The 27500-nt window shown below is 46.5% G+C and overlaps 3 protein-coding genes across 3 annotated transcripts in view; all 3 read left to right on the top strand.

Annotated features, from left to right (window-relative positions):
* Window positions 1-12743, top strand: part of LOC310813794 (latent-transforming growth factor beta-binding protein 2-like) — a gene marked incomplete at its 5' end in the record, with an annotated part of 90017 nt that extends 77274 nt beyond the window's left edge. Inside the window, 10 exons of the mRNA XM_083682913.1 lie at window positions 4705-4836; window positions 5285-5419; window positions 6563-6769; window positions 8096-8182; window positions 8824-8952; window positions 9108-9248; window positions 9647-9802; window positions 10000-10284; window positions 10629-10778; window positions 12407-12743. Of these exons, the coding sequence (XP_083539039.1) occupies window positions 4705-4836; window positions 5285-5419; window positions 6563-6769; window positions 8096-8182; window positions 8824-8952; window positions 9108-9248; window positions 9647-9802; window positions 10000-10284; window positions 10629-10778; window positions 12407-12591 (1607 nt within the window). The 3' untranslated portion in view covers window positions 12592-12743. The remainder of the gene's footprint in view (window positions 1-4704; window positions 4837-5284; window positions 5420-6562; window positions 6770-8095; window positions 8183-8823; window positions 8953-9107; window positions 9249-9646; window positions 9803-9999; window positions 10285-10628; window positions 10779-12406) is intronic.
* A 3628-nt stretch (window positions 12744-16371) lies between these two features.
* pomt2 (protein-O-mannosyltransferase 2) lies at window positions 16372-22282 on the top strand. Its single transcript, XM_083682971.1, has 21 exons — window positions 16372-16732; window positions 16859-16943; window positions 17139-17243; window positions 17357-17465; window positions 17715-17823; window positions 17922-18081; window positions 18163-18269; window positions 18442-18524; window positions 18738-18847; window positions 19024-19090; window positions 19192-19252; window positions 19349-19427; window positions 19550-19701; window positions 19850-19941; window positions 20034-20110; window positions 20208-20279; window positions 20372-20431; window positions 20548-20653; window positions 20791-20931; window positions 21058-21169; window positions 21455-22282. The coding sequence occupies exons 1-21, from the start codon at window positions 16434-16436 to the stop codon at window positions 21558-21560; spliced, it is 2292 nt and encodes a 763-aa protein (XP_083539097.1). The 5' UTR covers window positions 16372-16433; the 3' UTR covers window positions 21561-22282.
* A 470-nt stretch (window positions 22283-22752) lies between these two features.
* lin52 (lin-52 DREAM MuvB core complex component) overlaps window positions 22753-27500 on the top strand; it is a 13009-nt gene continuing 8261 nt past the window's right edge. The window contains exons 1-5 of the mRNA XM_083683868.1: window positions 22753-22804; window positions 23657-23731; window positions 23864-23901; window positions 23998-24064; window positions 24176-24259. Coding sequence (XP_083539994.1) covers window positions 22786-22804; window positions 23657-23731; window positions 23864-23901; window positions 23998-24064; window positions 24176-24259 — 283 coding nt within the window. The 5' untranslated portion in view covers window positions 22753-22785. The remainder of the gene's footprint in view (window positions 22805-23656; window positions 23732-23863; window positions 23902-23997; window positions 24065-24175; window positions 24260-27500) is intronic.

The following is a 27500-nucleotide window of genomic DNA, read 5'->3' as shown; positions in this document are numbered from 1 at the left end:
GATGTTGCCGTCACCCCAATAAAGTGGCTGTCCAGGGAGGGAAGCTCAATTGTGTGTGTGTGTGTGTGTGTGTGTGTGTGTGTGTCTGTCCAGGGAGGGAAGCTCAATTACTTTCGAGAGTTTTTTTTAGTTTTTTTTTTGTCCGCTTGTAAAAATCATCAAATATTTAAGAAGGGCCCCCAGACGCTGTAATTTGCCATTTTCCTCCGAGGGGCGTTGTTTTATTTTTACTCGCGGGCCTCCAATGGGGCGGCGGTTATCTTTGGCTCTGCTTACCACACTCATTTTGTGGTCATAATACAAAAGGGGAAAACTGTCTTTTTTCTCCACAGAGTGTCAGCTTCAGCTGCAACCGTGCTCCGCCTCCCTCCATCGGACCCGCGTTGGGCTCCCCAGCCCTGTAATGATGCCATACAGAGAGGCAGTGTGTGTGGGTACGACACATGAGAAAAGCAGCTACGTCTACGTCTTTAATCGGGACCGGAAATAGTTTGCGGCCACACTCTCCTCAGCCTCCCACCCTCACTAATGCAGCCTCCCACCCTCACTAATGCAGCCTCCCACCCTCACTAATGCAGCCTCCCACCCTCACTAATGCAGCCTCCCACCCTCACTAATGCAGCCTCCCACCCTCACTAATGCAGCCTCCCACCCTCACTAATGCAGGGTAATGCGAAGTCTCTCACATGTGACTTATCTTACGCTGTGGACCAGATGTAGGGCGATGTTCAGGAGTGGCCGCGCGCAGCTTTTAAAAGACACCTTGACCTCTGCAGTGGCCGGAGGTCAGCAGGGGTCAGGTAAGAAACAGCAGATAAAACGCGGAAACACGCTTCCTCGTAAAAAAAAAAAGAATACCTGACCTCATCCCTGTCCAATCCCAAAGTGTCAGGTAACCCTGGGCTGCACGTGTGTCCAATCAGAAGAGGGCTTGCCCGGGGAATAGGGGTGAAGTGTGGAAGGTGAGCCAACAGTCAGTGAGCCCCTCGGTACGGCCATCACCATGTGCTCCACATTAGCACCCCCCACAGGGACCTCCACTTAACCTGCCCACCTGATCTGATCTGCTGCCATTGCTACTCCGGATCCACTCTCAGGAAGGCAAGGGTCAGACCATTAGGGGGGGGGGGGGGCCTCAGCGGCTCAGCACCTCCCATCTAAACTGAACTTCTCACCCCATCTCCTACCTCACCCCCCCCCCCCCCCCCCCCCCCTTGCCTCCCCTCTCCAGTATTTCAGTGTTGCATGCCTCCAGAGCTGACGTAAATACAGTGATCATGACATGGAAAGACAACTTCCTGGACTGTCAGTGTTCATAAGCTGTTTCCGACCCCCATGCTGTGGTATTAGCTCTGTATTAGATTTTGCATTATGCATTTCCCAGAGGCCATTGAGCCTCAGGTCTGCAATTAGCATGGGGCTTGCTCTCTGGCTGGACAGACAGTTCTAATAGGCCTGTTTAGTAATGCTGTCACTCCCAAGGACTTCATCAACATCACAGTCAGAGGCCGAGGCAGCCCATGGAAAGTCCATTAAAGAAATTTGGCCCGAATGCCTCCCCTCCTCCCCAAGACAATGGCTTGATAGCATCACGCATAGTGTGTACAGATGTGGAAACGGCAGATTTGTTCCATGTTTCAGATGAATGAAAACCTTGCTGCAGACACTGATTATTTCATGTAGCAGCTGAGCAAAGCGACTAGATTACCTTCCTGAGAGACCTCCCAGCTGGCTGCTGCTGCCGCTGCACTCACACTGATGCTCCAAAAACTCACTTAAGCTTTTTACACATGCCGGAATGTTCTTCACAGTGATACACAATACGCCTCAGCTTATCACAGGTCTGTAGCAAATCCTCAAAGTCCAGACTCTGCAGTGGGGTCATTGTTACTTCTCTTACAGTGTACATGGTGTGCCACAGTATGAGAACACCTTTTTAATGGAAACAACAGCTACTGTATACAGTATGTTTGATATTTGCATTACACTGTGTCCTATGTCCCCTGCCAACCTCTGTCTTCACGTCAGCCCTTTGACTACTATGGCACTAGTTTGGGCTCTCCTCTTTGCTCATTTTGAGATGTATTTAGAGTATTTTAGACCAAAACACAGCCCTATTCTGTCCATGGCAGTTTTATTAGCCTGGGGATGGCTATGCCCCCGCCCCTGTTCCTGCGCCAGGCTGAGAGGGTGAAGGGGGGGTCAGCGTAGGGTGGGGGGTTGTGACAGTAGGCCCCTGTCCCCCGCCAGGCTGAGAGGGTGAAGGGGGGGTCAGCGTAGGGCTGGAGGTTGTGACAGTAGGCCCCTGTCCCCCGCCAGGCTGAGAGGGTGAAGGGGGGGTCAGCGTAGGGTGGGGGGTTGTGACAGTAGGCCCCTGTCCCCCACCAGGCTGAGAGGGTGAAGGGGGGGTCAGCGTAGGGCTGGAGGTTGTGACAGTAGGCCCCTGTCCCCCGCCAGGCTGAGAGGGTGAAGGGAGGGTCAGCGTAGGGCTGGGGGTTTGTGACAGTAGGCCCGTGTCTCGTGCCAGAGCTTATAGAATGAACTCTACTGTAATGGAATGGAAGGCCGGGCCCAAGCCAAACCTCCCTCTGTCCCTGCTGAAATGGATTGCTTCATGCGGTTTCTCTGGCTGCCTTGCGTCCTTCCTCATATCATACGGCATTTACGAGACGCCTGAGACTGAATAAAGTGCTTCTAGACAATATGCAAATGTCATTTCTTTTTCTTCCGTCTCTATGAATCTGCTCTGTTTTTATGTGTCTGAGGCGCCACTGTATTTTCATATGCTCTCATTCGAGGCATTAGCATTTTTGATAAGACAGACAGCCTAAAGTTGAGTACATCATCCATACTGGAGTCCAACCTGTCATTATGTCATGCTCCATAATGTGAGAAATACTGGAGAATACTGCACCATGTTCTCCTCCGTTTTCCCACTCCTGAACACGCTATTTGAGAGATTAGCTCCTGCTGATCCAGGAGTTATGTTTATGAGTACTCACACAGCTTCTGGTCTCCGACAAAGTTGGCAAAATTCCCTCAAATTCCTTAACAAAGGTGCCCCTCACAAAAAAAAAAAGCATGTTGCTGAATATGACTTATGACTTAAATATGTGCATTTTATCCTTGTTTATGCTATAGAGCTAGCGCCATTTTATAACACAGAAAAGCTGTGTTGGACTGTAACAGGTTGTGGGACACAGAACGCGGTGAGCTGACAGGTTAACATTGACCAGCGGTTCATTTGGTTGACCAGAGAGCAACCCTAAATGACCCATGTGTGTGATCAAACTCTGTGTTTGTTTTTCAAACAATTATAATCAGCCTCACCTCTTTAGCAGTATCTGTCTTTGGCCCCGGCACCACGTACTGGATGCCAGGAAATACTAAATTATGTATGTAAGAAATTGCTAACAAATGTTCCATTTTACACAGAGAGGTCAGGAATCAACGCTGGTATTATGTAGTCTAGTGTTAACAGCCTGCTAGTCTATGCTTTCCTTCCCTCACACATCCCAATGTATTCATAACAAGGTCTCCCCTCAGATTTTTTTCCTGAGCATGCTTTATGATCTATTGCTGTGCATGCGAGGGACTGCTTCGGGTTGCCAGGTTTTGGCCTTTCCCTCCTTTTGCATCCGGTTCTGAACCTGCCCAGATCAGCTCCCCTGCTTAGTTTCATGGGACGTCAAGACAGGTTTTTATATTCGTTGATTAGAATGTACAGCAATGCAGCCCAGAATTGTTGCGCAAAATCCAAAATTCAAGCCAAGTATAAATCGTATTTATTTACCCATTACTGTCCATCTATACAAAAACATCTCAGAAGTGGCTTATGTGTGTGTGGAGGCCCCTCCATGTCTGTAAGCCAGGGCCTGCTGTTCCATTATCCCTCACTGGCCCCGTGAGTGAACAACAAGTCACTTCTACACTTCCCATAGACCTCACCAGAGGAAACACAGATGCTACCTTCACCTTAGACACTCTACAGCTACAGTACTAGCCACGCAGAGGGCGACAGCTCACAGACTTCTCATTGGGTTCACTGATAGCCAATCCGGGCCGGAACAATGGACTCAATCAAATGATCTGGGTCCCCACGAAGCTGTAAACTATCCAATTCTCCCCCCTGTATTCATTTTCACGGTCTGACATGTTATGAAGATGGTGATTGCTGTTGTTATTGTAAGTCATACTCCAGCAGTAGGAGTGTTTATTTGAGTACTGTAGCATAGTCATTAGAAAGCCAGTCATATGAATTGGTACAGCAACAGGCGTAGCAGATAAACATGATGATGTAGTATAGGCTTGGGTATTAGAATTCTCAAACCGGTATACCTTCCCTCCAAAATACCCCGGTACACAGTAATATATTTTACTGGACTTTCAACATGACTCGAACCTCTAGCAAATCTACGGCAAGTAGTTTATCTCTCTTTCTGGCAATCGTTACCAGTCAGATTTATGACCTCCTCCAAGATTTACTGATCATGCCTTGTGATGCTTGTGTGCAAGTTTAGTTTGGATTATGTTTATGAAACAAACATTTATGGATATAATAACAGAAAAATACAGACTGTATGGACGGTATGGACAGAAGTAAACCGGTATACGCTTTAATACCTTGTTTCCACGGCAATACCTTCCGCATGCCCAACGCTAATGTGTCATGTCACGCTCACCTCTGTGTCCTCTCCTGTTTAGACATCGATGAGTGTGTGAACGAGACCATCTGCGGGGACCACGGCTTCTGTGAGAACACGGACGGAGCCTACCGCTGCCAGTGTGACCGCGGGTACACCAACCCGCCGGGAGACGGCCCCCAGGGCTGTGTCGGTACGTAGGGCTGAGCTCTGGTACTCTACTGGTTAGAAAGACACAGGATATACTGTTGACCAATGTACAGTATGTGAGTGTGTGTTTGTGTGTGTGTGTGTGTGTGTGTGTGTGTGTGTGTGTGTGTGTGTGTGTGTGTGTGTGTAAGTGTAAGTGTAAGTGTAAGTGTGTGCTTGTATGTACAGTATGTGTACTCTAACTGTAGATTACAGTTACATTAGTTAGATTGTGTGTGTGTGTGTGTGTGTGTGTGTGTCCTGTAACTGTCGATTACAGTTACATTAGTTAGATTGTGTGTGTGTGTGTGTGTATAAGAATGTGAACATGTGTGTGTGTGTGTATCTGTGTGAAACTCTTGTGTTGCTCTGCTCCATGACCCCTCCCTCTCCCCTCTCCCCTCTCCCCCCTCCCTCTCCCCTCTCCCCTCTCCCCTCTCCCCTCTCCCCAGACGTGAACGAGTGTGAGATGAGCACAGCGCTGTGCGGGGAGGCCCTGTGTGAGAACTTTGACGGCAGCTTCCTGTGCATCTGCCCCAGCGACAATGAGGAATTTGATCCCAGCACCAGCCAGTGCCGCCCGCAGGGTAACCCAGCACACACAGGGACTTATAGGACTTAAGGCCTCATCCTATCACAGGGGGACGGAGTTGACTCTGCTTTAATGAGCCATTTCATGTTATCCAAACATCTGGGTAACCAGTGGCAGGCGCTACCCTGTATTGTAACTGTTCTCCAGTACAGTATCTATCTGGGTTGTCCCTCTCTGCTAAAGTTTCAGAGCCTTTTCCAGTCTTTTTGGGTTGGGCAACAGTTAACTTGTCTCACTAATGGGCTAAATGCATTACAGTTGAAGTCCGCGAAGAACAAATTGCATGAATGCTATTCCGGCTGTACGGAATTTGATTTGCACAACTCACTCCGAGCACTCGCCCTCAGGGCCAAATGTCCCGGAGCCAAACTCCCCACAAAGGCAAATAAGAAATAAGCTATAGGCTTTTGGCAAAATAACCATGGAAACGTTACACTCTGAAACACTAACATCCATTCAGTGTAAACAGATTACTGATATGCTGATTACAAAATGGAAGGCAAAAGCCCACCTCACCTTGAGTCAGTGGAACTGGCTTGTCTTTGGCTCGTCATGAGTATGTGTACATTAATGGGGCATATTTACATTAGTAAGCGTCGTGCCCTCAATGGGATGTTTTCTCTTCTCGCTCACTATTAAACCCCAACTATGCCTTGTGTACTTTCACCGCATTCCACTGTTTGCTTTTGACGTGCGTTAATCAATCATGTGAGAGTAAATAGTGTGTTGACTCACATGCCAGTGTTTCCATTTGGCTAAGCCTGCTGTTTAACGGTGAATGCCGGAGCCTATGTCTATGGGTAAATGAGCATTCTCAGCAGTGGCAGTTAGGCTTAGGGTTAGTATACACTTCACTGCTGTATGGGCACTCACAGCTTTTGGACTAAAATGTCTGTCTGATTTCTGAATGATATCATTATGATGTGATTACTGTATAAAAAGGCTATTACTGTATAAAAACTCAGGTCACATGGTCAGGAAAAACCCCAGGCCCTGATATTGGTAATGGAGTTAGATGTAGTCTTTGTTGTAGTAATGAAAGCCTTGACAGTAGCGGTCAACATTTGCTATTCATTGTTCATTCCCACTGAATTCACCTGTGTGTCCCCCTGAGTGATGTCACTGCCCTCTGCTCCAGGTGAGGCCGTCGCCGTCCCTCATAGGCCCGCCTCCCCGGCCACGCCCTCGGGCACGGAGAGGAAGGAGTGCTACTACAACCTCAACGACGCCAACTTCTGCGACAACGTGCTCTCTCGTAACACCACCATGCAGGAGTGCTGCTGCACGGTGGGGGCCGGCTGGGGGGACGACTGCGAGATCCACCAATGCCCCGTCCCAGGGAAAGGTATGAGAGAGAGAGAGAGAGAGAGAGAAGGAGAGGGAGACTGAGAGGGAGAGGGAGACTGAGAGGGAGAAGGAGAGAGAGAGGGAGAAGGAGACTGAGAGGGAGACTGAGAGGGAGAGGGAGAAGGAGACTGAGAGGGAGAGGGAGAAGGAGACTGAGAGGGAGACTGAGAGGGAGAGGGAGAAGGAGACTGAGAGGGAGAGGGAGAAGGAGACTGAGAGGGAGACTGAGAGGGAGAGGGAGAAGGAGACTGAGAGGGAGAGGGAGAAGGAGACTGAGAGGGAGACTGAGAGGGAGAAGGAGAGGGAGAAGGAGACTGAGAGGGAGAAGGAGAGGGAGAAGGAGACTGAGAGGGAGACTGAAACTGAGACTGAGACTGAGACTGAGACTGAGACTGAGACTGAGACTGAGACTGAGACTGAGAGGGAGACAGAAAGGGAGACTCAGAGGGAGAGGGAGAGGGGGAGTGCTATGGTGTGAGAGTGAGGTCCCCAAGAGTGGTAAATCACTCAGAGGAAACAACAGAGGAAAAGAGAAAGAGAGAGAGAGAGAGAGAGAGAGAGAGAGAGAGAGAGAGAGAGAGAGAGAGTGTGTGTGACCATCAAGAGTAATGGTGGAAGAGAGTGAGAGAAAGTATAATGACATCTATTAACTTGTCTCACTAATGGGCTAAATGCATTACAGTTGAAGTCTGCGAAGAACAAATTGCATGAATGCTATTCCGGCTATAGGGAATTTGATTTGCATAATTCACTCGCCCTCAGGGCCAAATGTCCCGGAGCCAAACTCCCCACAAAGGCAAATAAGAAATAAGATATAGGCTTTTGGCAAAATAACCATGGAAACGTTACACTCTGAAACACTAACATCCATTCAGTGTAAACAGATTACTGATATGCTGATTACAAAATGGAAGGCAAAAGCCCACCTCACCTTGAGTCAGTGGAACTGGCTTGTCTTTGGCTCGTCATGAGTATGTGTACACTAATGGGGCATATTTACATTAGTAAGCGTCGTGCCCTCAATGGGATGTTTTCTCTTCTCGCTCACTATTAAACCCCAACTATGCCTTGTGTACTTTCACCGCATTCCGCTGTTTGCTTTTGACATGCGTTAATCAATCATGTGAGAGTAAATAGTGTGTTGACTCACATGCCAGTGTTTCCATTTGGCTAAGCCTGCTGTTTAACGGTGAATGCCGGAGCCTATGTCTATGGGTAAATGAGCATTCTCAGCAGTGGCAGTTGAAGGTATACACTTCACGTCTGATATCAGGATCATGCTGAAGTCCATCCATTGTCTAACCAGGCCTGTCTCTCTCCACAGAGGAGTTTAACCTGCTGTGTCCTCATGGCAGTGGACATCTCCCCCAAGCGGCCTCTTCCCAGAGTGTGGAACAGCAGCATTACAAAGGTACTTACACACACACACACACACACACACACACACACACACACACACACACACACACACACACACACACACACACACACACACACACACACACACACACCAAATCCTCAGGCCTGGCGCTACAGAGTTGGTTTTTCCTTCCCCTGTAACGTCATACTCACACACAAAGAAAAGTGCTGATTCAGCTCCACTTTTATTTCCATCCAGTGCAAAAACAGCCGTCATTTCCCAGCTGGTTTAGGGCCCTCTCTCTGCAGCCAGCTCGTTTAGGGCCCTCTCTCTGCAGCCAGCCTGCTGCACTAAGCCTTGACGGGACACCTGCAATTAAGCACAGGTGTTCACTGACAGCCTGTTCTAATAGAGTGTATGAAGGCTGTTCCAGGCAAGGTGCTGTGATAATATGAGGGCATACAGTAGGTGTTAGACGTCTCTCGCAGACATCACACTGGTCGTGATTACAGGATGCAATTTAGAATTTCAGCGCCTAGCGGCAAGGAGTGCATTCTTATTCACTTGGTTATTTTTTGATTTTCTCTCTCTCTCTCTCTCTCTCTCTCTCTCTCCCTCTCTCCCTCTCTCTCTCTCTCCCCCTCTCTCTCTCTCTCTCTCTCTCTCTCTCTCTCTCTCCTTGCTTTTCCCAGATGCGGACGAGTGTGAGATGTTTGGGTCAGAGATCTGTAAGAACGGAATCTGCTCCAATGAATACTCCTCGTATTCCTGCTACTGTCGCACGGGCTTCTACTATGACAACATCAGACTGGAGTGTGTGGGTAAGGGCCAATAGTACCTCTGTCTGACTCCACCTGCTGCTGTTTAAAGGGCTGGAGAACTCTCATTAGGCAACTTAATGGTTGACCTGTGTATGTGTGTGTGTGTGTGTGTGTGTGTGTGTGTGTGCCTGTGTGTGTGTGTGTGTGTGTTACAGATATTGACGAATGTGACGGAGAAAAGGCCTGTGAGGATGGGATCTGTGTCAACACCCACGGTTCCTTCAACTGCTTCTGCAGTCCTCCTCTGGTCCTGGACACCACACGACGCCGCTGCATAGGTGTCAACACCACTGAGGGTGGGCCTCGCACACACACACACACACACACACACACACACACACACACACACACACACACACACACACACACACACACACACACACACACACACATACAGGCACACACACACACACATACACATACACACACACACACACACACACACACACACACACACATATACAGGCACTCCCACATCTATTGTTACACTAGGACTCATGCTTCTTCCTAGAGACAGATGAAACAAACACTTAATGACAGATTAAAACGAGTTAAATAGACTCCATCCTCTCCTCTCCTCTCCTCTCCTCTCCTCTCCTCTCCTCTCCTCTCCTCTCCTCTTGTAAATTATGTTCCCTTCCTTTATTCCCTCCATTCCTTTCCTCATTCCATCCGTCCTTCCTTCTGACCACAGAGGACATCCACCTGGACATCTGCTGGCAGCGCATGGCAGATGACAATGTGTGTGCCACCCCCCTCCTGGGCCGGAGGACCACCTACACAGAGTGTTGCTGTCTCTATGGCGTGGCCTGGAGCGAACAGTGTGCCTTCTGTCCCAGGAGGGGCACTGGTGAGTTTGCACTTCTCTTTGATAATTCCCAAGAAGAACACGTGAAACAGCCCATTTTCCTTCATGTAGCTATGTATGATATTGTAGATATCTCACTGCAAATGTGTGTGTGTGTGTGTGTGTGTGTGTGTGTGTGTGTGTGTGTGTGTGTGTGTGTGTTTGTTTATGTGTCTGTGTGTGTGTTTGCGTTTTATTAGAGGACTACGCTTCAGTGTGTAACCTTCCCAGGAGAGTGTCTGACAGTCTGAGGGAGAGACCAGGGTATGAGTACGGCCCGCCAGACGGTCCCGAGGCCCCCTACCTCCCCCCGTACTGGGACAACTACGAGCCAATCCCTGGAGGGACCTACTACAACCCTGACGACCCCCAGGGCATCCCTCTCTTCACTGACTCCTCCAACGACTACGGCACACGAGAGTATCACCGCGTCCCCGTTCACCGACCACGGGAGTTCCAGCCCCTCCCACTGGACCCCTACAACGGTACCAAACCAAATCAAATCAAAGTTTATTTATTAGATACACAATATACAGGATACAGTGCAATGAAATGCTTAGGGCAAGCTCGCTCCTCAACAATGCAACAATCAACAATGCAACAATCAACAATCGAACAATCAACAATGCAATATAATAATAATAGAAATAAGCTATAACAGTAGCATAAGGTGGCGTGGTAAGTAGCAGCAGAAACTCAACAGCGATATTGGGCAGCCTCCTTTGTATCTGTAACAACAGTACTTTGTAATCCACTGGAGCAGATCAGACTATTCTCATGACATTGTGTGAGAGAGAATCCTAACCATGGCGTTTTTCCGTCCAATCAGAGCGCTACGATGGTTTCGAGGGTCTTCGGGCAGAGGAGTGTGGCATCCTGAACGGCTGTGAGAACGGACGCTGCGTCCGCGTGAGGGAAGGCTACACCTGTGACTGCTTTGACGGTTTCCAGCTGGACCTCACCAAGATGGCCTGCATCGGTAGGTCCTCCTCTCCCTCTCAGCATCCTGTCTCACCAAAGACCAACCTCAGTCACACTCTCCTCTGTTTGGGATCCAAGTGAAAACAGTTGTTTTGGGGAATTATTTTTTGGGGGAATTCTTGGAAACAAAAATCCATGTACTGTACAGAACCTTTTGATCTGTTCCACCTTTGACACATTTCAATATGTGCTGTTGTATAGCGTGAGGCTTGATCATTAAAACATGAAGAAGCCTCTCCTAGGGTTTAGGCCTATGGAGACAGGTCTTGGGTTCACTTCAATGAGGTGCTGCAACTCATCATGCAATATCACACAGCCCAAAGAAAGGCTTTCCATTTTTCAATCTTGCTTTAGTTATTGTAAATGGGAAACTGATCAAAGTACTCTTCAAAATGTATTGTTCTTAACCCTCTGGTCTGAACTTATGATATAGACACACCCTGCCAACTGCAGAAAGAAAAGGCCTTGAATCTTGGCCCCATCATGTAGTACATGGACATTACAGGTTTTCAATGGGCTGTGTTTGTTTAGTTGGAAAGCGAAACCCTCGTCTCGTAATGATGTGCTGAGATTACAGTATTGTGCAGGAATCTTTCCGCGTACAGGACTATCAGCTCCAAGGCTGACAGCTCTCCCACAACACAGGGAAACAGAATGGAATCCGACTCAGTGGTTCTAATTGGTGAAAACACTTGTGGGAGCGTCTCCCTCCAAGAGTCACATTAGAAATACCACCAGCATTTCCAGAGCAGAGACGACATAAACAGAGGAGCAGAGGGTCGTTCGAGTTTGGCTGCGGAGGAAATACAACCAGACCTCCCCAGCCAAACCAGGACACGAAAAACCACATCAAGGCCAGCATTGAGAAGGGACATTTTTTTTTATTGTTTTTAGATTACATTTAAACTTGTTTTGAATGTCGGCGAGAACATCTGATTGGTCTAATAATGTGCGGTATGGCCGGAGGCTCCAACTCCTGAGGTCACGTCGTATCAAACCCCAAACACCCAATGAAACCCGTCGTATCAAACCCCAAACACCCAATCAAACCCGTCGTATCAAACCCCAAACACCCAATATAACAGCATGCTTGGTTAGTGGACAGTCAGTGATGAGTGTAAAGATGTTCTGCTTTCCAGAGACAGAATTATATTGCATACCATATAGCCTCCACAAAGAGAGGGAGAGAGAGAGAGAGAGAGAGAGAGAGAGAGAGAGAGAGAGAGAGAGAGAGAGAGAGAGAGAGAGAGTGAGAGAGAGAGAGAGAGAGAGAGTGAGAGAGCGAGAGAGAGAGGGAGAGAGAGAGAGAGAGAGAGTGAGCGAGAGAGAGAGAGTGAGAGAGAGAGAGAGAGAGAGTTGGAAAGCTGTGTGACACAAGGAATGAGTGAAGATGGATATTGTGAGAGAGCGTCTTGCTGAGGAGAAAGCGTAAGTGATTTCGGTGATATGAATCATTCCTAAGCGTTGCTCGATCATACCCCACATACCCACTAAGCCACTCAGTCAGACTTGCCACGGCAGGGCATGTGACAGGAACAGCTGCAGCTGCTGTGAAATCGCTCCCTCCCTCCCCCCTCCCTCCCTCCCTCCCTCCCTAACGCTGCGTGTCTGTCTCCTTTCCCGCAGACATAAACGAGTGTGAGGACCTCAGCGACAAGGTTGCCCTGTGTAACAACGGGGTCTGCTCCAACACGGTGGGGTCCTACAAGTGCACATGCCTGTCTGGCTTTGTGGCCTCCGCCAAGCCCCACGACTGCATCCCAGAGCTCCCGGTGAGAGAGGCTGCCGGCCCCAGGGAGGCAGGGAACTGAGAGGCTTGACTATTGGGGCGCTACTCCTGTTTTCTGTCTCCTTTTGCCGGGCTCCTTCCACCAGTTCCCCCCCCCCCCTAACCCCCCCTCTCTCCTCATCTTCACACTGCTCTGCCCTTTTCCCCGGGCCTGGCACTAAACCTCCAACTATAACGCTGAAAAAAACATATGTGTGTCCCCCACACCCACACACACACACACACACACGCACGCACACACGCACGCACGCAGGCAGGCAGGCACGCACACACACACACACACACACCCACACACACACACACACACACACACACACCCACACACACACACACCTATACAGCGCTTACCTGTTCATGTCTTTCATGTCTACCACACACATATTCATCCATATTTACACAGGGGACCAGGAGCTGTGCAGTGAATGTATTCCATGGGATTTAGTATTTCTTAACATTTGCATTTTGCCTTAAAGGGATTTTTATGAGGACTGACCTTCCATTCAGTAACCCCAGGCAGTTTCATATGCATACAATACATATCTTCAACATTGTCGTTTTTCTCCTCCTCCGATTTTCTTTTTTGTTTTTCTTTTGATTTATTATTTATTTCATTTACATGACAAGACTCTGCAAAGTAAGAATGAGAACCATTTCAGAGGGCATATATGATTTGTATTGTCTTATTTGTCAGACCAATAGACGTACTAATGATGTGGGGGGATAGTGTGAATGTGTTTTGAAGATGGTCAACCCAACCCGGAGTGCTCTGATTGTCATAAGCATGCAACCACCATTATACTCATATTATAACATGAAATTGCAAGACATGGACATTTTGTTAAAACCACTTTGCTACAGTATACAGGGAAAGTCACTTTCAAACCACTTTTGATCATAATCTCTTTATATGTTAGAAATGGACCATATTGTTCTCCCAGGATTCCTTAACCAAAGGAACACATAAGTCAAGAAAGATGTCTGTGGTCAGTGAGGAGGCCTTTACATGGACCAACAGCCCCTCCCTTTGATAACAATAAGATGGACTGTTGCCTTTCTATGTGTTTTACCTGAACATTGCATAGAGATGCTATTGTACAGGCTTGAGATGGTCATTTTAACCCTATCAGAATGGCCTGCATCTTGTCAGTCCACAGCCTGAAGAAGTCCCAAGCTGAAGAGGCTGGTCTGGTGACAAGGCTGCATCGAGAGCAAGAACTGAAAACAAACAAGGTTCTGCCCATCTTCCCCATGCTGTCTCAGTGTAACTTTGACCTGTTGCCAGTGCCAAAGTCAAACGGGGACATTGTGAGCGCATTGTTCATGGGCATGGAAAGGCCGTAAATGTATATGATGAGTTATGTAATATTTTTGAATATGGTCCGTTAGCCCCTCTCCCACTTGGTCACGAACAGGTCAGATGTATGGCATGTATGACAACAGCCTGAGAGTGTTAGACAGACATACAGCCCAGACTGGGTCCCACAGCTAAATTCTGATGTTTACATTCAACCACATTCACAACTGACTTCAGGTCCCATGATAGAACATTCCCATGTGTGCATCTCTGAATGTGAGTAAAGGCTTTGTTGAAGAGGTTTGGGATATTTTGTACAGATCTAGTACTATGTATTAATTTTATGTCACATACGTATTCTAATAATGCATATAGTGCAACCAATATTTTTGTTTGACAAAAAGGAAAAAAAAATTATCCATTCAGCATTACAGTGTAGCTATGTAGATTTATATATTTCTGTAAAAAATGTTTTTTAAACATATCTTTTTATGTATAAGAAAAGTGGTTTACACTGTACCAGAGAAAGTGTATGAGAAAGTGTATGTATCCTGCCCTGTGGAGCAGACATTGCAATGTAATTTTTGGAAATGGTAGCACTGTTCTTAACATAGACCCAACGTGGTGCCGTTGATCCTGCGAGTTCAATGCAAAGACAAATGGCTTTTGAAATGCAAGCAGTAGTGGTTGTACCATAACAACTCTGTGCGTAAATATCAGGCTGTGATGATGAAATAAACAACATTATCTGCCTTTGAAATCATTTAACTGGGATCGGCAGGTAATATCATTGACGTTTCACATTCAATAAACTGTACACTTTTTCTTTTTTTCTTTTCTTTTTTGTTGCATTTCCAATCAAATAAGTATGTTATCTATCCTCCTCCACATTCAGGTAACATAAAATTGCCACTAATCTGATGCTCTCAACTCCCTGAGGTTAGAGAGATGTTGCCAACACCCAAACATAAGAAATATCTTTTACATTTTCGGAGGATGTCTTGCTTTCAACGACCGATGCCCTTGACCTGCATTCAAATAGATGAAACCTAATACGCAGCTGTTGCCACGGTAACACTGTAACGTTCACTGTACTCTATATTGTATGATTCATCCCGTCACATACCCAGACTAAGTCTTACATTGAGGTAAAAACAAATGGTGAACATTTATTGGATACTATTTAAAGTTTTGTAAACCACAGTTGTGGTGGTAAAGGATGTGTACGCAGTGATCTAAACAAATGTCGTGTTCATTCCTTTTGTTTACCTCTTGACTGTAGTCACTATCAGTCATCAAAATAAAATTTGAAAATATCTATATTTCTTTGTCTCCTTTTGCTGTGAAATACGGGTACACCTTATCATCTCAACATTTAACAACAGTAATTCACAATACCAATAACACAATATAATATATGCCATTTAGCTGACGCTTTTATCCAAAGCGACTTACATTGCAATGACTGCATTTTCAGAATATGTGGTCCCAGCGGGAATCGAACCCCCAACCTAAGCGTATGACATTACATAGGCAAGGTAACTTGATGGTAATATAATCAGTTATACCAAAGCCTCTTTAAAGTATATTAACAAAAAAGTAAGTTTAGTATATACGATCTCTGGTTATACCTTATGTTAATATGACCATCTTTATGCAAATGTCTAAACAGTCTTCACAGACACTTGAGAGCATTTGCTGAATGATTGCAACACCTACTAAAAATCTCTAGTGTTCTAGCGCCACCTAGTGTTTTTATGGCGCGGAGCACAGTGGGCTTTTGCCTCGGAAAGCAGCCTTGTCACAAATGTTCCCATTGGATGATCCTGGATTTTAGTTGGATGACGGGAAATTGTGTCCATACATCTAGGTTGTGCGTCCAATGGTTTCTGCAGGAAACTCCTTATCCCAACAATCAGTCCATGTGGATGACAAAGGTGGACAGTTAAAGAGCGTCCTATGCTGCGTCATTTTCGTAGATCTTGCAAAACATACGCAAGCTTAATGCGCATTAGATAGATAGGGTAAGACAACGTTCCCATGATTTGTAAATTGCGGGTGTTGTGCGGATAGTCTGTCGACGAAATGCTGTTGATGCCACCAGGACAGCACAGCAGTGCTTGGTAAATAGGTAAATAGATTATTTTGAGAAATGGTTTGGTTCCGAAAAGGAAAAATGTAGCCAGACATGAAATTCCTCGTTCGAATGCACTTCTTGGTCAAAACGGGGAGGATGATACAGCTACACAATTCTGCATTCACTTGCGTATAAGCAGGCTGAAAGCTGCTGGAAGTTAGCTTGCTTGTGACACGTACAGTGTTATATTTACAATTCAATGGTAATATTCTGTTACACTGTTACTACACATTGGCCCACTAATGTACAGCGTAACAGAGTATACATGGGTTGTTGATGTTGGCTAGATTGTTGCAGTAGAATAGATCATGTTACGAAGAAACGACGCCTATCGACAGATGCATTAGATAGCCTACAGTTTGTAAGTTCTTCTTGCTTGGTAAGGGAGGGATCACAGACAAGGAATTGTCGGTGTTTATTCCAGTTTTAACTCATGGCAAAGAAAGATGGTGTGGCACAATGGACGAGCACAGAAGAATCCTCAACTCTACGACATCGGAGAGCTAACCCGGACGCAGAGCAGCGGAGCTCAAACACGTCAGCCCACCCTGAGCTGTCAAAGGATGATAACACACACATCCACAGACAGTCCTCAAATGGGACATCAGCGAAATGTGATGGGGAAGTCAACCCTTCACACCACGAGACGCACAGCACAATTCACCTCATGTTGGTGGTGTTGCTCTCATTTTCCACACGCCTTTATAAAATCATGGAGCCCCCTCATGTGTGGTGAGTGATACTGTGTATGGCCATGTGCCCTTACAAGTTGCAATGCACAATTGAACACTCATGAATTCAATTAATGTGCATGCAGGCCCTATAATCAATCACACTGTGTACCCCACCTTCTTTTAGCTGGGATGAGACTCACTTTGGGAAGATGGGCAGCTACTACATTAACAGGACCTTCTTCTTTGATGTTCACCCGCCTCTGGGCAAAGTAAGACATGCAAATACTTTCTACAATACAAACGCTAACATATTACAGGTTTATACGTTGCTTAATACCTGTAGGGCTACCTGTACACCGTCTCTCTACATGTTCTGACAGGTTCTTTTTTAGATTCTGCTTTGCTGGAGGTGTCCATGTGTGAGTTTGACAGTATGATTTTGATCCGTTTCCCCGCTGGGCCAGATGCTGATTGGGCTTGCTGGGTATATGACCGGCTATGATGGCACCTTCCCTTTCCTTAAGCCAGGGGACAAATATGAGCACCACAACTACTGGGGGATGAGAGGAGTAAGTGTCTTTTTGTATTGGTTGTCAGTCGCTTTGGATAAAGGCGTCTGCTAAATGCCATAAATGTAAATGTAACTGATTTGACTTTGTTTACCTGGTGTCTCCCCTTGTAGTTGTGTGCAGGGCTGGGCTCCTGTCTGCCCCCCTTTGCCTACCTCACAGTGCTGGAGCTGTCCCAGTCCCCGACTGCTGCTCTCATCTCCGCTGTGCTGCTTGTCTTTGGTGAGTATCTACCAACACTGGCAAAGCAACACAAACAACTAGCTAGTCTGTTTCTGACTTCACTGACATGTTGATATCTTTCCAAACATCCATTGGTTACATGACCCACCTCACCATGTTATAGCACCTGGTTATTTATGACAAACTATGTTGAATTGTTAAGTTATTTGGTTTGGCGTCAGACTGCCCTGTGATTGATTTTTATCGCTAAATGAATAGTCACCTCCGCCTGTTTTGCTCCCACCACAGACACTGGTTGCATCACCCTCTCTCAGTACATCCTCCTGGACCCCATCCTCATGTTCTTTATCCTGGGAGCGGTGCTGAGCATGGTCAAGTTCAACACGCAGAGATACAGGTGAGGCGTCTCCCCAGCCACAGCCTCAGACGTGACATGCTGTTCCAAACCTGCTTCTAAACTGTTGGTCAAGTTACTGACGAGCTATCGTTGTGCAGGCCCTTCAGCGCGCCCTGGTGGCTATGGCTGGTACTGACAGGGGTGAACCTGTCCGGGGCTCTGGGGGTGAAGTTTGTGGGGCTGTTTGTCATCCTGCTGGTGGGACTGAACACGGCCTGGGACCTCTGGAGACTACTGGGGGACCTGCACCTCTCTCTGGTACTCATCAAATCTCAAATAGTAATGTGTTGCCCAGGTTATTGATTACAAGATCTGACTACACTGCATTTTCTCTCTCAGGTGGATGTTGGGAAGCACTTGCTAGCCCGGGTCTTTGGCCTCATTCTGCTTCCGCTGTTTCTCTACATTACAATATTTGCAGTGCACTTTGTTGTCCTGAACAAAAGGTGAGTGTTATTGGCCATGTTTGTGTGATTGATTGATTGATTGATTGATTGATTGTTTATGAAGTGAGTGAAATAAATATATCCTGTATATCACTGAGTGAAAAAACAAATGTCCTCTGTAATTGATATTAACTCATTTTTCAACAACGCGTTCTGATCGCCCTCTCTCCAGTGGACCAGGAGATGGCTTCTTCAGCTCTGCCTTCCAGTCCCGTCTGATAGGAAACAACCTGCACAATGCGTCTATGCCTGAGTGTGAGCATAGTCAACATCCTCCATACACACCCTCTTTGTTTACATAGCGGTGCATTGACTTTCCACATATCAGAAATGAAGTGTATTCTAATGACAAGTAGAATCCAACCACAAGGCTTCAGAGACCATGCACCCCAGGCCTCCCTGTCTTGCTCTGATGGTGATCTGTATCCCCCCCTCCTCCCCCTCCCCTCCCCCTCCTCCCTCCTACAGACCTGGCGTATGGCTCTACCATCACCGTGAAGAACCTGCGCATCGCTGGAGGTTACCTCCACTCTCACTGGCACCTGTATCCGGAGGGAGTGGGGGCCAAACAGCAGCAGGTCAGGCAACACGTTTCACCGCATTACATTTTCATGGCCACAGGTTTCACCGCATTACATTTTCATGGCTGAACACCACCCACGATGGTCAGAGCCTCCAAAGCCATTGGGACCAGTTTACAGTATATCACTACGCCAGGATCTCACCCACCCCCCCTCCTCTGCTCTCCTTGCAGGTCACTGCCTACCTCCATAAGGACTATAACAACCTGTGGCTGGTCCAGAGGCCGGGTGACAATGATGGTGAGAGGCCAGGCAAACAGTCATGCAGTTTGATTACAAGACAGAATGCCTACATGGACTGTATTTGTTATTGTTTGTTTTGTTTGTCGTTTGCTGTCCAGCTCAGACTGGAGCCCCTGACCTTGTCCGTCATGGTGACATCATTCGATTGGAGCACAAAGAGTAGGAATTACCCTCATCTGTTTATAAATGAAAGCAATGATAACGAATCGCTGTGTGTCTGTGAGTATGATGTGTGGTTCTCTCCCGCCCTTTTAGGACGACACGTAACCTTCACAGTCACCTCCACGAGGCCCCTCTCACCAAAAAACACTTCCAGGTCACAGGATATGGCATTGTGAGTGAACACGTTGTTTTAAAATATCGATTTTTGTTATTGATTGTTGTTAATGTGCTTGGTAGGTGTTTTGTCTCAACCTGAACCCTGGTCTCTGTCTCCTCCTGTCCTGGTGCTGTCAGAATGGAACAGGTGACCCTAACGATCTATGGCAGGTGGAGGTTTCGGGGGGTCGGAGGGGAGACCTAGTTAAGGTGCTACGCAGCAAAGTCCGCTTCCTGCACCGTGCAACTGGCTGTGTGCTGTATTCGTCCGGCAAGACCTTACCTAAGTGGTAAGAGAAGGACTGGTCTAGTCTCACCTATGGTTCTCTGCTACTATGGCTTCCTTGTCTTGCTCAAGGGCACAACAGCAGTGGTGGTAGGATACCTGCCAGCCCAGATATGACTGGTTGTGTGTGACAGTAGGTCTTCTCTGTTTAGGGGCTGGGAACAGGTGGAGGTTACCTGTAGCCCGTACCTGAAGGAGAGCCCAAGTTCTCAATGGAACATCGAGGATCATATCAATCCCAAGTGTATGTCTCCAATCTTTTCATTTCATTGTACAGTATGCATGCCCTTTGCCCATTATTTCTGACAGTGTATCTGTAACTGTGTGTGTTGATAGTGCCCAACATTAGTCTGTCGGTGCTGAAGCCCCACTTCCTGGAGATCTTGCTGGAGTCCCACATAGTCATGCTCAGGGTGAGAGAACACACACACACACATACACACACAGGGTGATTGCCAAATAAATGAAGTTTTACTGTTATGTATTGATTTAATCTAAATGTTGTCACAGGGCAACAGCGGTTTAAAGCCCAAAGACAATGAAATGAACTCCAAACCCTGGCATTGGCCAATCAACTATCAGGTTGGTAGCATTTTGAATACTCCAACTTATCCAATGAGGTCTGACAATCCCATGAGCTATTCACCAATGACCTTTCTGTTGCTTCTGTAAAGGGACTGAGGTTTTCTGGAGTGAATGAGACGGAGTACCGTGTGTACCTGTTAGGGAACCCTGTAAGTGTCTCTGCTTTTCTGTCTACTCCCTGTGCCCCGCATCTGTCTCTTAACACACAGGAAGCATCACTGCTACCCTGCCCTGTATGTGGCTAAGGTTTTTATCTCCTCTCCAGGTGATCTGGTGGCTCAACCTGCTCTGTCTAGGCCTGTATGTGTTCATGGTGGCCTTGGCCTCTGTGGCCATTCAAAGAAAACTCCCGCTGGACATAAAAACAAGAGGTAGGAAGATCCATGGTAGCAGACAGGCTTTCATTTCTCAGATTGAAACCGGCTTGTGTACACAAGACTCTTCTACACAAGATTCTTAACCACTTTGAGTGCTTGATTCTGCCACTGCTGTGTGATGCGTGTTTCAGAGCTCTGCGGCATGCTGAGGAAGGGTGGGGGGCTGCTGCTCCTGGGCTGGGCGCTGCACTACGTTCCCTTCTACGCCATGGGACGCATCCTCTACTACCACCACTACTTCCCTGCCATGCTCTTCAGCAGCATGCTAACAGGTAGAGTACTACACACTACACCCTCCCTCTCAGTAGTCTCTCTTTGGCTCGAGGTTTGGTGTGGTTCAGAACGGTTCAGCGTTCCGTGTCGTTCAGTGTTCCGTAAGAATGTTCTCTCTGTCTCAGGCATCACGTTGGACACCTTGCTGCAGGGGGCTGGTCTGTTGCTCCGCCCACCCTATGCCCATTGGCTGGTCAGAGGGGGGCAGGCCGCGCTACTATTGGCCATCCTCTACAGGTGAGATGTCCATAAGGCCTTGCTTGCGCTTCACCTGCATTTCATTCAGTTCAGTCATTCATAACATGGTTCATATTGTTGATAGAGATTTGAATTTCATTCCATTGCAGACTTAGAACTGTGTCATTGCAGTGACAGATAATCTATTGATTTGATCTTAATCCATGATCTAGATTTGGGACTTCTGCCTTTTCTTTTTTTCTTTTTTTTGCATCCACCTGTGTCGGTTACCTTCCCTTTAGCTCATGGTCATGTTTGTCTCTTGTCCTCTCCCGACCCACGCAGCTTCTACCTGTTCCACCCTCTCTCCTATGGTATGAGAGGTCCGCTGGCCTACGACCCTGCCAGCGCCATGGCCAGCCTCAAGTGGATGGACTCCTGGGAATTTTAAGTCACCAAGTATTGGTGGGCAAGGAATACCGTACATCAGTATGATAATCATGTACAATAGTGGACATCAGAAGGATTTTTTGTACGTCAGAGTAACTTTTAGACAAGTGTATCTGTTTCTTAAACACTATGTGAACTTCAGAGTTAAGTATTTTCATAATATGCACAACTAAGGATTGTTTACCCATTCAAGTATTTACATGGCAAATATTCTCAACATTTCAAAGTGTTTTTTATCATCAGTGTATGCTGAATATTTCAGTGATTCGGACAGTATTGAGTTGTAAAATACTAGGACCAGACACTACACACAAACTTACTCCTTTGGAGTTCGGAGATACTGACTTGAAATACATGAGCTTTAGATTTAAGGACAGGTTTATTCCAGTAAGAAGGAATGCTAATGATGTCAACAAAAACTGCCTTAAACATGTGTTTTGTCTTATCTTGACTGAGTTGCAATAATGATCAAAGTGCCTACAGGAGCTCTAACTTCATATTTCATGTACATAACTGTTACTATTTAATTCATATTTAATTATTTGTTACATTATGATACCTTATTGACTGTTGAAGTCTTCACTTGGTATTGGACACAGTATTTCCCATTCATCCTGGGTGAGATACAGTGCTTTCTGATACGTTCTGTAATCTGTACTGTACTGGTTTTGTCTTTTGGTTAATAAAGAAAAGGGATTGTTACTTTTAACTGCAACTCTGTCATTATCCTCATTAAAAAAAAGTAAACACCCTTTTTAATACTGTTGCATTTTTAATGCTGTTGTTGGACTGTCCTTGCAACATCATGACGTTCAGATGAATAATATTGTGTAATAGGTTTGTAAAACTTCGGACTATGTTCGGGCTTTACAGACGGTATCACGAATTGATAAGCAATGTTAAAGTCTAGAACAGTAAATAGATTAGTGATGTAATATAAATGCATAATTCCTTAACCAGTAGTCTACACTAGTTAAACAATAGCATTCATTCATATATATATACTGAAAAATGTATGCACTCACTGCAACGTAAGTCGCTTTGGATAAAAGCGTCAGCTATATATGGCACATTATTATATTATACGATATACCACTCCGGTTAAACCTGCTACAGCTGCGCCACCTGCTGTCAGGCCGCGGTAGTGCAGCCTCTGGCGGCGATACGTCAATCCGAGAGAATCGGCGACCCATTGGCTGCATAACATCACGTGCACAGATCTGAAGATGGCGTCTCCAAATGGAGGTAAATTCTAATTCCTCACTCGGTTGTTGGGTGTCTAAATCCACATTTTAACAGCACAACGCCTCCAAAACGGCCCTGTTTCATTACCTGTATTTGTTCGAACATTATGAATTGAAAAAAGTTACAGTGTTGTTTAGTGAACGTCTAACGCCTATCCCAAGGCTGTGCCTGTTGGACATTGTTTTTGTTTGGCTAGCTTTGCAAAACAAGGCAGCTAGCCGCAGTGCTAGGCTCACCTGGTGACATGTCCTCACCAACTACAACCAGCTGCGACAATGTGTTCAGCTTGTTGAAATCCCCCACGTTATATTTCTAGAAAACCTAACACTGTTATCTAACACTGACATTATTTGCTATATGAAGAGTATTCATCATGTTCATGGTATGATGAGGGACAGTAAGATTATGGGTCTATGGGACATGAAACTGATAGGCCTGGCCTCTGTCATGTATATTTATTTATCTGTCAATCTGTCAAACTGTATTTTGAGAGGAAATTATCCTCATGAGTGTGAAGTCGACCTGTAGTCCATCATAATGTATGTGTAGTGTTCAAGGAATGGCATGCCATGACATTACCTTACCATGTGTCATATAACAACATGGTCTTATAACAACATAAATAATGCATAATAAACAATATTCTAAGTAATTGTATTTTGGTTGTGATCAAGTTAAACAGTTTTACTACACTAATACTACTACTAATATCCATAGGTATATTCAGGTCATAGGCTATAGTTCAAAACCAAGGCGTTGTAAACATTTCTTTGATTGAAATGACTGGAAATAATGTAGACGGTGGCTTTAATCCTGTTGTTGTTTTGTTGTTGTTGTTGTTTTACTTGTAAGGTGATGACTTTGAGTCCTCTCTGCTGAGTTTTGAGAAGCTGGATAGAGCATCACCTGACCTATGGCCAGAGCAATGTAAGTTTGTCCTCTCCAAGACATTTGGCTCACACACACATACTTGCCTGGGGCCACGGTAACTCAATGTGTTCCCCCATTCCTCATTCTTCTGATAAGTTTGGCTCATAAATGTTGTCATCATTCACACAGTGCCAGGAGTTGCAGAATTTGCTGCGTCCTGTAAAAATGTGAGTTTATAATTCAGATATTCATAGAATTTTAAAATGAATCGGCCCAAATGTAAGAGGAAAGGTGCATTGATGGTGTTTGACTCTATCTTGTAGCCTATCACAAATTCTCCACCTAAATGGATGGCTGAACTGGAGAGTGAGGACATTGAAATGTTAAAAGGTAAAATGTTATACAATATGAATAGGAACATATTACCGTAATATTGACTGATATAAACCTAGAGAACCTAAGAAAAGAGTTCAACTTGCACCTACTGTAATGTTTTCCCAGAGCTGGGGAGTCTGACCACAGCCAACCTAATGGAGAAGGTCAAAGGGCTACAGAATCTGGCCTATCAGCTGGGCCTTGAGGAGTGTAAGTATTTATCTGAGAAATGCAAAGTGTCGTGCTCACAAACATAGGTGTTACAGGCGTTGGTATGGTTGAATTCTATGTCGTTGAATTACAACACAAAATGGGAGAAAACGTTTTGTAAAATTGGGGGTTGATTACCTGAGTCTGTGCAATGAAAACATTTTTGTTCTCTGTTTTCTCCTGCTTGCTCCTTCCATAACGGTTTCCACATTTGTATCACTGTTTGTGGTGTGTAGGCTGTCACTCCTTAAACTACCACTAGATGGTGCTGCTAGCCCTAGGACTAATTTCCCTGTGAACTGATACCTGCTTGAGTAAAGATGACACTTTTCAGATTTGATGGGATTTCTCACAGCAAATCATACCCTCTTGTCGAGCAGCCCTCCAGCCTCCGTTATTAGTAATAAGATAGCAGTTAGGCTAAGACGTTAACAATATGGCAGTAATCGATATATTGTTGTCAAACTATATTGAGAAGCCAGTTAAGTTAAAGTGAGAGAACACCGGGTTGAGAAAAAAGTCCTTTTCCATGGGTGTGAATGGTAGAAAAGCCTGGTTATGTAGAGGCAGGTCTCGTATAATACAACAAGTATTCAAATACGCGGTGAATGCAAAATCTGGTTTGACGGATTTTCTCCATCCATTGTCCTAATCCATAGAGTGTGGATTAGAGAGATGTAGCTAAGTGCTCATATTTCTCCCAAAGAGGAAGCACACCAGACGCAAACAACAAATAGACCAGCCGTCAGAGGGATTTGTTACTGACTGCAAAGCAAATACCTCTCAAATCACATCCACCTCACAAACTGAAAGTATTGTTGAATTCAGCTTGCTGTTAGGTTCAAACAACATTTTATAACATCAGATGGTGCTTTTTTCTTTACACTGGTTATTCAGTCGTTTTCCCACTATTGTTTGTATAAATGGAGCACACTGAGGCTCCTCTACTGTAAACCAGCAGTGGATTTAGCCTCCATTCTATGCTTAAAACAGAATACTGTAATCTTGTATAATGGGGAAAAGCAGCCCTTTGCCCCTGTTGTAAATCTGCAGATGTATATGGGCCAGGTTGGCCCTGCAGAGGGGGTGTGTGGCTGGGATGTGGGCCGCCCGTACGGACGTCCTGCTTCACAGCAAGCTCACCGCTGATTTGTAAAATTCCATAAAGACAGGATGATTAAAGTAGGCTCGTTCTGGAGCGGATTACGCCAAACCTGATTTGTCAAGGCTTTGCCCCCGCTCAGAAAAATTGAGAAATACATTTTTGTTTAATGGCAACATTCGAGTTGCTCAAGCAAGCGACTGCTGGAAGTTGTTGGCAAATGTGCATGGCCTGGCAGCTTGACCAGGGAGGGATGCATGCATGCGTCGTCTCAGGGTTCACCTTCATGTCGGCTTCTCTGCAGCGATCACATGACGAGCAACGATGCTGCCCAAACGTCCCGCATAATGTAGGAATTATAAAAGCACAGATTAGTGTAATTGACTTCTGCGTCGAGATGAATAACATTATCTGCTTATTTCTGGCTCATATTTACAGATGAGGATGCCTGGTTGGGATAGAGATGTGAGCTGGCGTAACAAGAGGGATGTTTGCTTTAACAACCATGTCATGCACCTCAACTTCAGAATTGGCGCGACACGGTGACGGTTGTTATGGGTCTCCAAGCTGCCTGTAATGGGCGCCTGTTTAATGTGCTGGGGTTTAATTTTCTCATTTTCCTGGCTGTCAGGGGAGGCCCAGTAAATCTCAGCTACTTTTTCATCATGTTTGTGTGTTCTTCGGCCGTCGGAGGAGTACACATGAACGAGGGCAAGAGGACAGGATTTACTGCCCCCCGCCCCTTTAAACATGTGGGCTATTAAAGCGGGAGCTGGTTAATGGGTAGAGCACAATCAAGCAGTGAAAACTCCCTCAGCCCCCCCCCCTAGGGGGGCCTGGCCCGACACCCTCCTGTCCTGGAAGGACACTGCTTTCACTTCAGCCTTCAGAAGTAGATAAAACACTACAATACTGACTTGCTGTGGAATAACATCGAATGTAATATGAATTGAAGAAAATGTCTGAAATATTAAGGTATAGAAATAATAATATGAATATAAAAATGCAGTGTGCCTTCAGAAAGTACAAGTATGGGATTTATGTAGGGCTGCACTGTGTGTGAGTGATTGTGTGATTGTGTGTGTGTGAGATTATGAGTGTGTGATTACGTGTGCATATGTGCGGTTGTATTTGTGTGCTTGTCCCCTGGGAGTCCCCCCCCCCCCCCCCCCCCCATGGCTGTGTGACACTGCCAGGGTCCAGTCCCAGAGGGAGGTTTGGCGCGTGCCTCTTCCCCGGACCACAGCTGCTGCCCTGCCCCGCCCCGTGATGAATGCCCCTGTCGTGGTCCACTGACCGTGGGCATCAGGCCCCAAGTCCCAGGGGGACGGTGACTACTCTGAGAAGTGCTGTTATTGGAGGTAATTGAAAGGAGAGTGTTCCTGTGGGACAGGCAGGCAGGCAGGCCTCAGGCGGAGGGGCTGCTGCTGCTTCAACACACTTGTGGGTTCCAGCTCCACTGATCCCCACAACGCATCACTGACTGACTGGGTCCTGCTCCTTGTTAATGCAGTGATGCCCTCCTCTCTGTGGTGTGGCCTGATGTATACGGTACAGCATGGATCCTGTACTGCCACCCTTCTAGTCATTCACTCTGAATGTGTTTCAATTTTAACCCAAAGAGAATGAGCCTGGCAATGGGTTTCCATGTGGTGGAGAGAGAATGCTTACATTCAAGACCAGCTCTGCTCGGCATCGTCTGATCCGCCACCTGTAACTCCCCTGGCGCCTCCGATTTTCGCCCTCAACTGCGTGCTGCGCCACACGGACAGCGAAGTAGACGCAGGCTGACCCCCCCCCCACCCGTGTGGAGGTGAGGCTGAAGGTCACCCCGGCTCCTGCTCCTGCTCCTGCTCTGACAGCTCCTAATGGCCCGGCCGTTCACACACAGCCTCCTCCTCCTCCTCAGGATCAATCTCCGCCCCATTATCACCGCCGCGCTGCTGAATATGATTGCATTCACTCTGCCCCTACTGTGCTAATGTGCCCGTATCAATCCATCAGGGCGGCCTGTAGCAGGGGCTGGGCGGTTATGAAGTGCCTTGCCTCTGACAGCCTCTGAATGAGGAACAGGGGACCCCTACCCCTCCTCCCCGACCCCCCTCATCCTCCTCCCTCCTCTTCCCTCCTCCTTTCCTC

This window comes from Argentina silus (genome assembly GCF_951799395.1).
Source record: "Argentina silus genome assembly, chromosome: 13".
Taxonomy (NCBI): Eukaryota; Metazoa; Chordata; class Actinopteri; order Argentiniformes; family Argentinidae; genus Argentina; species Argentina silus.
This window is presented reverse-complemented; position numbering and strand designations above follow the sequence as displayed.

Excerpts from the sequence above, each read along its gene's own strand:
- pomt2 (XM_083682971.1), top strand. The coding sequence starts at position 16,434 with ATGGCAAAGAAAGATGGTGTGGCACAATGGACGAGCACAGAAGAATCC. Across the intron at positions 18,848-19,023 it reads TGGGGGCCAAACAGCAGCAG|GTCACTGCCTACCTCCATAA; the intron begins GTCAGGCAACAC and ends CTCTCCTTGCAG. Across the intron at positions 20,932-21,057 it reads CTTCAGCAGCATGCTAACAG|GCATCACGTTGGACACCTTG; the intron begins GTAGAGTACTAC and ends TCTCTGTCTCAG.